The sequence below is a fragment of the Chanodichthys erythropterus genome, chromosome 24 (genome assembly GCF_024489055.1).
Source record: "Chanodichthys erythropterus isolate Z2021 chromosome 24, ASM2448905v1, whole genome shotgun sequence".
Taxonomy (NCBI): Eukaryota; Metazoa; Chordata; class Actinopteri; order Cypriniformes; family Xenocyprididae; genus Chanodichthys; species Chanodichthys erythropterus.
Window position 1 is genome coordinate 6,357,388 of NC_090244.1, and position 15,812 is coordinate 6,373,199.

Below are 15,812 nucleotides of genomic sequence, written 5' to 3' on the forward strand. Positions count from 1 at the left end.
CAAAGTCAACATCATTTTATGGGCTCATCTCTTTTCCATATTTATGATTAACATTGGGTTATCTATTCCTACTGCTGTAAATGAAACTGTACTTTACACATGTCTTAGTAGGCAAATAAAGCAGCAACAGTCGCATGCAAATGGACTTGGGGTAACTGCCAGTGATACAGTACTCACAGTACCAATTCAAACAACTGATATTATTATAAGGCTATTTTTTCTGCCCTAAAAATGTCTGTCAAGCCAAGACTAAACTGTAAAAACCACTCAAATTTATTCGATGAAACATTTCGCTCAAATATTACTGAACGCTCATTACACTTAAGGCAAGACACTACAGGCACAAAAAAAAAAAAAACGATTTTATGCATTGGTCAAGTTTGAGGATTTGGGGTATAAGGCTTTTCATAACACTTTATTTATTGCACTTTATCAATTTGTGTCTTGTAGATTTTAATTACAATGGCTTCAACACTTGACACACAAACCTCAAGAACGTGGCAATCAACAAATGTAAAAAGATGAGCTCTTTGCATCACAACACAACAAATAACTAACAATAATGACATTTTTATATGAAGTCAAATAGTAAAACAATAATCCCATAACAGTAAACACATAATTTATTCAAACTGCAATGCATGCTAGGAAATCACAAACTCTTAACATTTCAGCAATATGAGTTGGGACAACATTTGGGGAAATTCTGTTGGGGAAAATTGCATTTCTTAGTCTTTGAGACTCAAAAGGTTTGGTAAACGTGAAAACATGTAGTTGTTTTTTAAAAGCTATTTTCTCAAAAAAAAAATTTCTTCACTGAGTCATAAATCTTCACTTCAGCAGCACTTACATACACCAAACTTTACAGTTTTATTCCAAAATATTTCCTCTAATATACCAATTTTCAGATTTCTGTTCTGGAAATTTATATAAATAATTAGTGCAAATGAATGTCTCATCTGCACATTTAAACATAACATTTCAGAAAAACTATATATATATATATATATATATATATATATATATATATATATATAGCAAAATGATGGAGAAAAAACACACCAGGTTACTTAAATAGCTCTATTTGGAAAGAATTAGTCATAAGTGAGTGAGTGAATACACATAGAAAATAATGAACATCAGATAAAAGTAGAACAATGGAGTTTTAATCTCAGAAACGGGTAGAACGGGAAACAGCAAACACGATAGACATAAACAATACTGGACACTGAACAAAACACAGGCAGGAACTTAAATACTCAATTCAAATGACAAACAGCTGGGAAGGAAATCAGTGTCCATGGGGAATGATGAGTGGCGGGAACAGGGAAGCACATGGCAAACAAAACAGTCGAGACAAGGTGGTGACTGTGACAATTACAAGCATAGACAAATAAAGATACAAATTAAATGAATAGTGCTTTATATTTTTCAGTTAAGTCCAACAGTATTCAGGTCAGTAATTGAATTTAAGCAAAAATATTAGGCTGCTGTCACTTAAGAGCAAATGTGCAGATCCAAAATACTGTTATACATTCAGTTTTCTTTTTCAGTTGTGTAGCTCACCTAACCATAAGCCACAAATAACAAACTTGAATGAATGAAAGGTATGAATCTCAACAACGGTGACAAGCAACATGTTCTGATAAACAGATCAACTCTGAACATTAGAAAACAAGCTACTAAAAAGTCACATAAAAATAGCAAAAAATAAAATAGTGAGAATAAAGGAAATTTCTAAGACAGTTAAACTCAGAATTTATTCATGCAGCAATGCATGATGGGAGGCATGGATGAATTTTGATTGGTGGCACCCAGAATGCACTGCAACATGCTTTATTACTCTCACCACTGTTGAGATTCACAGACTGATTCTTGATGTCTGGGTCTCTAAATGAAATAGTTAATTATTTCTTTTACAAATCAGAACAACTTTTGATAAATCCTTTGGATTATATCCTTTTGAAACAGCTGATCTTCTGTTGTAGAATCACAGTGCTGCTGTAATCAAAAGCGTAAATCTAACTCAGAGATTGAGCTCTAAGTGAGTTCAGTGATTCAGATCAAATAATGATTATGTGAAAACATAACCAACACCATCTGCTCAACTTTTCTCTTTGCTTGTTTGACTGTTATAACTCAGTTATAACAGTCTATTATTTGTTGCTTATGGCTAGGTGAACTACACAAATATTCCTGCTGCTTTCTGTGTCATGAATGTTATCAAATAACAAAATACAAAAAGAAAAATCAATTTTGTAGTTATAACTCAGTTATAACAGCTCAAACAAAATATAATAAAAAAAAAGTCAAGGGTCAAGAGCTCAACTAAAGCGAACCCCGATCTCCATGAGGGTGACTTAAAATTGTGATTTTCTCCTTTGGTGATTCTGCTTGTTATCATCAGGTGGTCAATCATCACTCAATTAATCACTTAATTATCTCATTAACTTTAACACTGCTTCAGCGGAATGAAAATATGGCAAGACTTTTACTTTCTGACCCCTGGACTATACACCTCTGCGTAAAGCAGGAGACATTTTATTATAAAATTGAGTAAAATATTGAATAAACTTAGTTGCGCATGTTTTAATGCTCAGACTTTGTCTTGCTATTTTTAATAACCGTTTGGCTTTTAGTAGGTCACCTACATAGTGGTGTAATAAATTAATTATTAAAGGTACAAATAAATCATATGGAAAATTAATGAAGTCATAAAACCTACATGTCTGATAATTTTTTTTAAACTGGTGTTTGAATTTTTAATTTGAATATTTGAAATTTCATGTCAACTGCTTACATTTTCATATATAAACATTTATTTAGGTAATGTACACAAAATGTGTGCACACAAAAATTGGGACAGAACTAAAAAGTAAATAGTAAGAGCAAATTCAGAGTAATTTTTCTCAAGAGTAATTTAAGTTATGGCCCAGTTTAATATCTATAACCTACAGGAGTCTTTAATATCCCTGAAATAGTAGCTTGTTGAAAATAACAAAAATATACTGTACATATAATAACTTACATATTTTATAACATTTTTATTCATTAAAGATCAGAAAGTTTGATAAACACAATTTATTTGAAATAGATTTTTTTTTTGCATAAACTTAATGCATCCTTGCTGAAAGTATCAGTTTCTTTAAAACAAATCTTAATGACCCCAAACTTCTGAAAAGTAGGATATACATGCATACATAAACTGAATCACACCTTAAACATTAAAGATTAATTTTAGCTGTGTCCTTCCTGATGTCCTCGGACTGGCAAATATGTAACATGTATAGTTAATGGAAAACTCCTGATGCACAACACTGTCCTTGATGACACTGATATGAAGACATCTCCCTTTCATACAGAAGAAGATTAAACAAACCATAAAATGGTGTGCAACAAGTAAATGAGTATTGCATATTAATACATTGTAACTAAACAGAGAGAGACAGATCAAGTGAAGAGATAAACTGGAACGCAGTTGTGTTTTTGTTAACAGACACGCACAGGTGTTTTATTCAAATTAGATCTGATGTCATGTTATCACAGGGACACAAACTGACTGTTTAAAACAGAAACGTTCTAAAAATGAGCCCTGTCAATGCGATTCTGGTGCACCTGTGACGTGCTCTTTTTCTCCAGTGTCAGAATGTACTCGGCAAACTCCCGAATGGCTCCGTGGCCACCGGGTCTCTGGCAGATGTATTTAGCTGCAATGAGATCAGCAACAGGTGCGTCACATGGGACGCCGTTCAGTCCCACCTGAGACAGGACATCTACATCTTCAGCTTCTGAACCTGTGAAGGAAAACATCACAGACTGCTCAATAACCCTTTAATTATTTTGCATGTGGTTCCAGGTTTATTTATACCATTCGTTTGGACCTTCACATCTCTCATATCAACATGACACACTTACCCATGAAGGCCACCTCGTCCCACCGCAGATTTTTCTCTCTCATCAGCCGCTCAACCTCAAGCCCTTTCTGCTGCTCTCCAATCCTGAGGCCACATCTGGCCTGCTGGGCCACTTTTTCCAGGAGACCCCTGGACAGTGGCTCATTCATGCTGGATATGAGGATCACCTAATGAAAGTTATGAAACATGGAAATCAAAATGAATACTTTCTTAATACATGTTCTTCTGATCTTAATGTTGAATGCTATTAATAGTGTATGAATAAATAAAATGGATTGTGAATGTGTGTTCATAGGTGTTCCTCCACAATAGAAAAAAGTGAAATTAACTGCAGCTGTGGTTACCAGAACTTTACTTTATGGGACTTAAAGGCACAATATGTAAATTTTCACCACTAGAGGTCCCTATTTAAAATAAAGGTGTAGCTTGATGATGCCGAGATTGAGCGCTGAATCGTGGGAGATTGTCTTCACCTCACAGCCGGTGGTTTTCCCGTGGAATTGAGCTACTTTAACACTGTTGCTGAGAGTTGTTTTTCATGTCCGCAAGTAGAAGTGACCCCAAATAATATGATATTTAGCCCTTGGAATGTGAATTTTACCAGGGGAACCCCGGTAAAAATGCAGATTTTACTACCAGAACATGAGTTTTACTGGAGGACCCTTCCCTGAAACATGATTGGGCTAGTTTCGGGCTAGTTTTGAGTAGCAATTGGGTGGGTTTTGTTGTGGAAACCTGGCAACCCTGTGCAGGTATGACGTCACCAGGTGATGCACGGACATGGTCCCTGTTGTCACAGACACGTCAGGCTCCAACATCCACCAATCCCAGCGCACCCTATCTCCCCATCTACTGATCACCGCCACCTGCACCTCATCATTGCACCAATCAACAGCACTACAAAGAGCACGCACACACAGAACTCCACGTCCGGTCTCGTTTGCAGATACTCACGTTAATGCTCACCTCAAGGACTCCCCGCTCTATACTTACCTGTCTCCAGCGTGTCTCCTTCCCTCTGTGTGCCTCGTCTCCTGTGTGTGAGTGCTCTACCCTTCTCCAGTGATCTCCAGCTCCAGCGTGTTCACGTATTCCCACATCTGAAAAGAAAAGGACAGTAACTATCTCCATTCATCTCATATATCCATCCACTAATCCATTACTGCTTACCTGATCACTGCTATTTGCTCTACTGGTGTCAATAAAGACCATTACCTGTTTACGTCTGTGTCCGACTCCTGTGTACCGCAACAGAAGACCGGACCAACACCGTAGACCCAGTATGACCCAACCTGTACCCGAGTGACACATCCAAGATTGCGTTCCTCATCTCCCAGTTAAGTGGCAAAGCATTGAAATGGGCAGATTCCATCTGGTCGCAACATGGTGCTGTCACGCAATCATATCCTGCCTTTATTTCCCACTACCGGGAGGTTTTCGGGAAACCGATTACAGATTCATCTGCTGGTGAGAAGCTCTACAATCGTAAACAAGGATCTATGTCTATTTATGATTATGCTTTGCACTTCAGAACGCTTGCTGCTGTCAACCACATACCGTCAAGGACTGGAACCTCGGGTACGGCTGCATCTCGCTGCATACGAGGATTCCATCGGCCTCGAAAAGTTCATCCAGCTTTCCATCCGCTGCACCACTCATATGCAGGCATGCCTCCAAGAGCACCAGGACCAGTCTCTTTCCAACATGCTCCTCTGTCGATCCGAACCCGTCAGCTCCCCAGAACCAGCCAACGATGGATGTAGAGAACTCTTGTTTGCTTATATTGTGGCGCTCCCGGGCATGCGATTGCGGCGTGCCCCACACGACCTCCTCGACCCATGGTGAGTGCCATCATCCCTTCTATTCAGAAAATGAAACCACTCACCACTGTCGTCAATCTTACTGCCGCTGATATCTCCCTTACAGTGGTCGAGCTCCTCGACTCAGGGTCAGCCGGCAATTTTGTCTCCGGCGCCCTCTGCCGGCAACTTCATCTCAAGACCTCTCCGTCTCCGACGATCTACCAGATCAACTCCATAACTGGCAAGCCTCTCAGCCGTAAGCACGTCCGAACTGTCGCAGGACCCCTCAAGCTTCAAGTAGGACTTCTATATCAAGTGGAATTACATCTGCTGGTTCTGGAGGATTCCACCGCTGACGTGGTTCTAGGGCGCCCCTGGTTGGAGCAGCACAATTCCACCATCTCCTGGAAAACGGCGAAATCCTGAAGTGGGGCGAAACCCGTTTCTCTCGATGCCTCACTGAACTTCCTGTACCACGAAGTCCTCCTTCAGATCTTCCCATCTGTGCAACATCCATCGAGAGTCCAGTGGAGAAACGTTCCATCGACATTCCCAAATGTTACGCCCCCTTCAGCGATGTCTTCTGCCCTCAAAGGGCTTCCAAGCTGCCTCCACACCGGCCATGGGACTGTGCCATCGATCTGCTTCTGGGTGAACCAGTGCCAAAGGGTAAGATATACCCACTCTCCATCCCGGAGGAGAAGGCCATGGAGGATTACATCAAGGAGGCCCTCGCTCAAGGATACATCTGGCCGTCTACTTCCCCTGCTGCTTCCAGCTTCTTCTTTGTGGCTAAAAAGGATGGAGGCTTGTGGCCTTGTATCGACTACCTCTTACTCAACAAGATTACCGTAAAATTCAGATATCCCCTTCCTCTCGTCCCAGCGGCCCTGGAACATCTCTGTGGTGCCACTGTGTTCACGAAGCTGGACCTCCGCAGCGCGTACAACCTCATCCAGAGTGGAAGACCGCCTTCATTACACCTACTGGCCACTATGAGTACCTCGTGATGCCGTATGGCCTGGTCAACGCCCCCTCCGTATTCCAGAATTTCATCCATGAGGTGCTCCGGGAGTTTCTCCATCGGTTCGTCCTAGTATACATCGACGATATACTCCTCTACTCCCAGAGCCAGGCCGAACATCGCCAACACGTTGCAGAGGTCCTCACCCGCCTTCGTCAATTACACGTGTTCCTCAAAGCAGAAAAGTGCTCCCTCATCAGTCTACAGTATCTTTCCTGGGATATATCATCGACCACAATGGCATCCGGATGGACGAGAGGAAGGTGGAATCCATCACCACCTGGCCAGAACCCACAACCATCAAAGAACTACAACGCTTCCTTGGATTCGCTAACTTCTACCGCCGGTTTATCAAGAACTACAGCTCCATCACTCGTCCTCTCACCAGTCTCCTCAGAAACAAGCCCAAGTCTCTGTCCTGGACACCAGCAGCCACCAACGCCTTCAACTGCCTCAAGGAAGCCTTCACCACCGCTCCCCTACTCGTCCACCCCGATCCAGAGCTGCCCTTTATCGTGAAGGTGGATGCCTCTACCACCGGAGTGGGAGCGGTGTTGTCACAGCAGCAGGGGACGCCAAGTAGACTCCATCCATGCGCTTTCTTCTCCCGCAAGCTCAGCCCGGCGGAAGTCAACTACGACATCGGTGACAGGGAACTCCTCGCTGGGAAGCTTGCTCTGGAAGAGTGGAGGCATTGGCTGGAGGGAGCCAAGCATGCGTTCCTGGTCCTTACAGATCATAAAAACCTTGAATATCTCTGTGCTGCCAAAAGGTTGAATCCAAGACAAGCTCGTTGGGCCATGTTCTTCTCTTGGTTCAACTACACCATTTCCTATCGACCTGGCTCAAAGAATATAAAAGCGGATGCTCTCTCCCGTCTCCATGCCAGCCTGGGAAACTCCTTCCTCTGCCTGTTCCCAACCGACCTTGGTCAGACCTAGGAGTGGATTTCATAACAGACCTTCCCGCTTCCGATGGAAATACCTGCATCCTAGTCATCATAGATCGTTTTTCCAAATCTTGTCGTCTCATTCCACTGAGAGGGTTACCTACAGCCATGGAAACTGCAGAACTGCTATTTAACCACGTGTTCAGGTATTTCGGAATCCCAGAGGACATCGTATCGGACAGAGGACCCCAGTTCATCTCTCGAGTATGGAAGGCTTTCCACTCACTCCTAGGTGTGCCCGTCAGTCTAACATCGGGGTACCATCCGCAGTCGAACGGGCAGACGGAGAGGAAGGTCCAGGAGATCAGCCGCTTCCTCCGTACCTTCTGTCATTACCACCAGGACTCTTGGAACCAGTATTTGGGTTGGGCCGAGTATGCCCATAACTCTTTCCGGCAGTCGACTACAGGACTCACTCCATTCCAGTGAGTACTCGGCTACCAACCCCCACTGTTCCCCTGGACCGGGGAACCATCTAACTTTCCGGCGGTGGATTACTGGTTCCGAGAGAGCGAGAGGGTCTGGGACTCAGCCCACCACCAGTTGCAACGAGCCCTGCGCAGACGCAGGGTGGCAGTGGACCTGCGGCGCTGACTGTCACAGACAAGTCAGGCTCCAACATCCACCAATCACAGCGCACTCCATCTCCAGAATACTGATCACCGCCACCTGCACCTCATCATTGCACCAATCAACAGCATTACAAAGAGCACGCACACACAGCACTCCACGTCCGGTCTTGTTTGCAGATACTCACGTTAATGCTTACCTCAAGGACTCCCCGCTCCATACTTACCTGTCTCCAGCGTGTCTCCTTCCCTCTGTGTGCCTCGTCTCCTGTGTGTGAGTTCTCTACCCTTCTCCAGCGATCTCCAGCTCCAGCGTGTTCACGGATTCCCACATCTGAAAAGAAAAGGACAGTAACTATCTCCATTCATCTCATATATCCATCCACTAATCCATTACTGCTTACCTGATCACTGCAATTTGCTCTACTGGTGTCAATAAAGACCATTACCTGTTTACGTCTGTGTCCGACTCCTGTGTACCGTAACACCTGTCCTGGTTCAAATTGTTTATTTTCTCTGGATTTCTCCAAATCAGTGGTTCGGAGCATGTATCAAACTGCGAAAGTCACGTGGCTTCAGTAAATGAGGCTTTGTTATGTGATAAGTGTTTCGAAATTTGTATGGTTCACCACTGGGAGGCGTGACTTTGGTAGTTTGATACACACTCTGAACCACTGATTTGAAACAAAAGATTTGTAAAGCTTCGAAGCTTCATGAAGTAGTGTTTTGAAATTGCCCATCACTAGATATTGTTGATTAATGTCATTATTTAGTTTTTTTTTGGCGCACAAAAAGTATTCTCGTCACTTCATAACATTAAGGTTGAACCACTGTAGTCACAAACTGTTTTAACTGTTTTAACTACGTCTTTAGTAGCTTTCTGAGCCTCACTGAGCCATCAGATTTTATGAAAAACATCTTAATTTGTGTTCTGAAGATGAAGGAACAACATGAGTAATTAATGACAGCATTTTCATTTTTGTGTTAACTAACCCTTTAAACAATCTTGGAAACATCTGAGATAATGTAAGTACACAAGTCAACAAAATGTTTAACACTGTTCTAATGGTTTCTGGATATTTTAATCCAAAAATCTTACATATTTTACCGTTAAAATTAGCATTTTTTTTATTTATTTTTTATTACAGTGTATAGGTACTATGCCCCATTATTTGTGCCAGCCTACATGACTGCACCTCTTTATCTTCTCTCTGCAGCATCTGTATGCCTGCCACGTCTCGAGCATTGATGGCCACAAGGTCCTCTCCCGAAACCGATGTGTAAATCTGACAATTCGTCAAACAGCCAGACACATTACACAGAAACAGCCTGATCGCCGCTTTCTCCTCTTGGCCGAAGTAGCCAAACCTGCAGAAAAGAGCTGCATTTATATCTTCATTATTGTGTTTTGTCCAGCAGCCACAGAGTTTGTTGAAATATCCCACCTCAGAACCCTCTGCTCAGCGACAGGCCAGTCGATGTCCACGTCGATATCAACGCTGTGCTCAGGCAGCATCTCATAGTAAGCGAACTTGTCCAACTAAAACAAACAGAACAGATCAAAATATCTGAAGCAGAGCGTTTGAGGTCATGAGCTCTCATGGGTCATGTTGATTTCTTAGTTTGCTAAATGTTTTTGTCCCATAAAAGCTGGTGGGAAGTATTTGTGAACATCTTGACATTTGACTTTTGTACTTTATTTTAGTTTGTTTCACACACATAGAAATAATTTAAATTTGATTATATTAAATTATTCTAATTTCCATGACTGAGAAGTGAAGGAACAGGTTTGTCACCATATTTTGATAATGTTCACCTGTTCAAGGCCGTTTTCCAGGGCTTTTCTCGTATAAAAATAGAAAGAGCCATTTTCATAGAGTTCCCCACACCAGTCTTGGCGTCGAGGTCTGTGCGCCACATCGATGTTCAGAGGAGTCGGATTCTTACTCCCTAATTACAATGAAAAACGTTGGATGTAGTTCCTGCTATTATCATAGCCACAGGGTTAGGTGCCATACAGATCCAAGATATGAGATCAAAGTATATTATTCTGACCTACTTTGTTTGTCATAAACATCAACTGGAAAGTCCTGATATGACAAATTTATACAAAGCAAAAATCTGCAGTTGTTTTCTTTATGGGTTTGTGAGATGTTTGTACCTTTCTCGTTCACCTCCTCCCACCGAAACTGGTGTCTGCGCACCACTGAAAACACGTAGTCACAACCCTGTTCGGTGATCATCTGCAGGGCTTCTCTGATGTGATGAGGGTGCAGGCATGGAGACGTCGCCTGAATATGACAGACGATGTCCACTTCTGAAACACAGAGAAAATAAATGATAAACACAATAAAGCTGCAGGCCTTTCTGGGTCTTAAATGGTTTTTAATAAAGGCTTAAATATTTGACTTCTTTTAATTGTTTGTAATTGCTCTATATTCCAGTTCTCCCTCTTAAAGTTACACAAATTTTCTCTTATAATTCATAATTTGTGCTTCCTAAAATATTTAAAGTTACATATATTTACATAGAATTTCAGTAGTGTTAAATATACTATAAAAGTTAACAGGTTTTTAAGCACTGTGATATTCTTTTTCTGTTCAAATTACAAAAAATATATAGTTTCCATATCAATTCATATATATACACACATAGGATATATACATCACATGAAAAAATACTATAGTAATTTATAGTAAATATAGAGATTTGAACTATATTAAATTCCTTTATTAATTTGTTGTGCTAATTCTATAGTTGTTGTGGTAATATAACAAATAATATAAACAAATTACTTTACCCAATACTGTACTAAGTTTTCAACAACTATAGGGCATATTATACTACAATATACACTACAGTTTACTGCAGTAAAAACTAAAGTAGCCTATACTATTTATTACAGTTGATCAGTTCACTATAGTTAATGCTGTAGCATTCAATAATAAAGTGTTGTAATACTACAATATATACAGTAGCTTATATTTACTATATTTTACTATAGTTTTTTTAACGGAAATACAAAATCTCATCTATATGTTATCAAGTCAGATCATTTTTGTGACCATTCAGATATCATTCATGTTTGTTTGCGAGGCATAAATGATGAAGGTCTGTCTCACCGGGTCTCAGTCGGATGAACTCCTGGATAGTCTCCAGAGAGCTGGAAGAATCTTTGGAAACTTCAGGACTGCGGCGATGAACTTTCGCGCCCCAGACTTTTGCGACCCGCTCAATTTCATCGTGATCCGTGGAAACCCACACGCTGCCACACATAACACAGTCATTAAAGACAAGAATTAAGACTAAAAGGCTATTTTAATCTTAGCTAGAAGATGGAAACTCGCCGCGGAATAAAAAACATAAAAATGCCTATTTGCGACATTGAAAAAATTTGCTTTTTTCCCCCCGACTTATTTTTTTATTTTTTCGCTGAAATAGGCTACAGTTAAAAATGTAAGAATTGTGAGAAATAAACTCGCAATTGCTGGAAGTAGTTAGAATTTTGAGATTAGCCTTATTATTATATTGTTTATTCCGTGGAGGAAACAAGATTCCATATTAAAAAGAATAAATTCAGGATCAAATTCTGACCTTGCTAAAAACAGCCTATATGGTAATTGTAGCCTAATTTTGAGCTTTAAATACGACCACAAACTTATATCCACCACAAACATTTTAGTTTGTTTCATACACATATACTGAACAACAAAAAACATATTAAAGTCATATTAAACAATTAAGAAAATATAAATGTAGTTGCCTGTCAGCGACTCCTGAATCCAAGGCAGCTCTCAGCACCCATCCGATGAGAGGAACTCCGGCCAGATTCTTGATGTTCTTCAAAGGGATTCCTTTACTGCCACCCCGGGCCAGAATCAGAGCCGCCCGGTGAGGGTGTCCAGAGGACGAACAACACGAACCCACCTGTGAGCACCTGTTGCTGTCCATCGCCGCAGTGAGGGAACAGAGAAGAGGGAGCGGATTGGACACACCTTTATGAGAATAATTTCATTTATTCGTTATATTATTAGTTTGATAGATTTAAAAGCATATGTCTAACGATCAGAGGCGTTTTACGGGGCTTCCTCTATAACAAATAGAAAGTCTTTATCTGTCAGATAATCATCATGAGCCGAGTAGCCTACTACTTTTAAGTCTCTCGTATCACTCCGCGATCTCTGACGTCTTTAGGTTATATCAGAGACGTACGTTACAATGTTTCTTCTGTTTTAAAACACTCACAGACAGTGAGCATAAAACTTTTGATAGATGTATAGAAGCTGAAGAGTAGCATATCAAGTTATAACATATCGAGGAAGAACAATAAACCTGTAGTAAGTGACTCAAGGAGTGGAATGAGAACTTAAAAAAATTAAGACATGAAGTAACTTGAATTGTTGTATAATCATAGGTCTACTAATATCGATTTTAATGGTTTAGTTCATTTATAATACTATATACAAACTAATTTTGTAATTGTTGCCGTGTTCATTCTAATAATGGACTATTTTTCTTAGCGGAATCTTTTTGTTACACATCATCATTTATGTTTCACTCACTCACCACATGAGAGCAGTAGAATGTCACAGGCTTTGCTTAATCAAAACTCAACAGTTTATGTGCTTGATGTAAAATTATATAATCAATTAACTTTGCTTTTGCCCTATTCTCTTTAAATTTTGTGTAACATCGGAATTTTAACTTTTCCATGAAACACCTGCAGTTTTTGGTGGGTTATTATAGGGTTAGATTAAGACTTGAATAATGCGTTTTATTGTGTTTTTTCTTTGCATTTTTACAATGTTTACAAAGTCCCTTAATAGATGCATGCTCAAATAACATACAAATGTTTAATTATAAATCTCATAATTTTGAACAATTGTGTTCATCATATAAATCTAAGTAAAAACAGACTTAATGAAAATGTTATATGTTCTGTTAAAAGATGTTATGGTTATTTTCTTTTCTGTCAAGACATTTTGTATAACACTGTACAATTTTTTTTAGCATTTTTACATATTAAAGTTGTTATTTAATATGTAAAAATGCTAAATTTAATTTCCAGTGTTATGCGTCATACACACAGACGCTAAAGCGCCCTCTAGTGCCTTTTCCTCTGGCGTCAATAGAATGACTCGCTAAATGACATTGATTAATTTTCATTCATTAAATTACTATTATTTGTACATTTATATTTTAACCTAAACATTAAATTTCTAAAACTTATAGCCTCTTGTTTAGCGCTCTAACATGATCGAGTTCCCGCTTGTGGTCTCAATTCCGTCATTTTGCTTTTTGTGAATAAAGGCCAAACGATCTAAATTAGGCTACTGACTTTTTTTGTCTGGCTCTGTTATGTGTTTTACATTGAGAAATTGTTTGGGATTAGGAGTCACTTTATAGCTATGCTATGCTGTTCAAATTGAAAATATACCAACATTTGTTATGATGACAAAATTACACCTGAATATGTGATTTCGTGAAGACAAAATTCCCATACCCTTTTCCTCAGTGGAGGTCTGACATGAAATATTTCTCATTTCTCATTTAAAGCAATACGTTACGGTCGTGTCGCTGGACATTACGCTTTAGGCCTACGTGACTTAATCCTACTAAAACAACAACCAGGGAGAAACTACATTTTCTCACACATTCTCTTGTCATCACTAGCATCTGCTATAACTGCAACGTAAACAAAATGGAAGGACAATATAAAGTTATGCGTTTATAACGGTTTTCTACAAGTGGAAAACGCTGAACGTTGAAAGCGCGTTGCCTTCGGCCTGACCTGCTTGTCTGCACATCTTTATTGGTAATTTAATATCAGTGTCTTGCATTAGCGTTTTCTTCATAACTGTGTTTTATTTTCTAGGAAAATGCTTAACGTGATATTAATTGTGTTCATATATATATAAAGTGGGCTGCTTATAAGGTGTAGTGAATTTGCTCCTCCACTATCACCATTGGTATTCACCATAGCATTTCAAAATACAACAACCGTTCGTTTTTTGTTTTTCTTGACGTGGGTAAAAAACGAAAAAGGAATGGACGCAAAAGTACACGGACCATGAAATCTAACTGATTTTATATTTTTCCATTTTTTGTCTTGTAATTTGGTCCGTGTACGTTTTGATAGTTTGTTTTCCAATTTCAAATGAAATACGCAGAAACAAGAAAACGGTCGTTTCCTGTTTTTTCAATTGTTAAAAAAAAACGGAAAAACGAGATTTTGACTCGATTTTCGTTTTTTCGGGTCACGGATAGAAAACGGAAATACGACTTCAAAACTCGTTTTCCACATGTGGGCGGTCATTACACGCCCCTTTCAGCCGATTGGTCAATCAAATCTGAGCCAGTGACGTCATCTTCAGTTCCTTCAACAAAATAATAGTCCCCGCTATATCAGTAAATGCATAAATCCCCAGATAGCAAACTGACTCCGCAACGGATCCGCCCCGGAGGTATCACAAGCTCCGGAACGGATCCGCAAAACGGGTCCGGAACGGAGTCCACTTGCACAGCGCAGCGGATCCGGAACAGATAAGGATTGCGGATCCAGTTCAGATCCGGAACAGACCCGCCCCGTGTCCGCCGATAAAGTAGTTCATCCGCCGCGGATCCGATCTGGACCCGTTTATGAAGCAGCTGATCCGCCGCGGATCCAATACTGACCCGTTTATGAAGCAGCTGATCCGCCGCGGATCCAATACGGACCCGTTTATGAAGCAGCTGATCCGCCGCGGATCCGATCTGGACCCGTTTATGTGGTTCATTTGGTCTGGATACCTTTCAGATCACTCTCGAAATAGTATTCTGGCCAAAACTGGCTACACAGAAATATTTAAAATCTAATGGACCAACATCAGACAGACTGGATTGCTCTATAAAAGCTTGAATATTTAATGTTTACCTTTATTAATATTAATAAAACATGATGAAATCATTCAAAACTTTAGCCAGTTACAATAAAACTATAAAAATAGTTTGTAAATATATTTACAGTATGTAATTACTATTACTATTTTTATAGTTTTATTATTTATGTACATTAATAGGTATTGAATAGAATTACAGAAAATGAAATGCAACCATAAATTGTACCAAAAACATTTTTTATTTAATGAAAAATAACACTTAAGAGTAAATATTCGAGCAACATTTTTGTTATTAATGTTGTAAACAGTTGTACTGCTTCATTTTTTTGTAGAAACTGGATTTTTTTTTTTTTTAGATTCTTTGAATAGAAATAAAAACAATTAAAACATTTATTTAAAAATAAACTTGAACCTTCTTTATTTTATTGTAACTGTTGCGATTTTAAATGAACACTTCAAAACACTGAAGTTAACATTGGCTACGTTTACATGCCCCCAAATAATCCATTTGTAATCGGATTGACGGCTCAATCGGATTGAAAAACGTTCATGTAAACATCTTAATCGATCTGAATGAAATTTCGATCGGATTGGAAGGGGTGGTTTATTCCTTTTCTAATCCGATCAAACAGCAAAAAATAACCATGTAAACACTTGAATCCGACTACTTTCTCAA

General features: G+C 39.6%; 1 protein-coding gene across 1 annotated transcript; it reads right to left on the bottom strand.

Moving 5' to 3' along the window:
• Positions 1-1,144: 1,144 nt before the first annotated feature.
• LOC137014770 (N-acylneuraminate cytidylyltransferase B-like) lies at positions 1,145-12,402 on the bottom strand. Its single transcript, XM_067379290.1, has 8 exons — positions 12,022-12,402; positions 11,381-11,523; positions 10,420-10,575; positions 10,075-10,208; positions 9,704-9,798; positions 9,455-9,626; positions 3,916-4,081; positions 1,145-3,794 (listed from the first exon to the last, which is right to left on the bottom strand). Exons 1-8 carry the CDS (start codon positions 12,207-12,209, stop codon positions 3,580-3,582), a joined length of 1,269 nt encoding a protein of 422 aa, XP_067235391.1. The 5' UTR covers positions 12,210-12,402; the 3' UTR covers positions 1,145-3,579.
• Between the last annotated feature and the right edge of the window lie 3,410 nt (positions 12,403-15,812).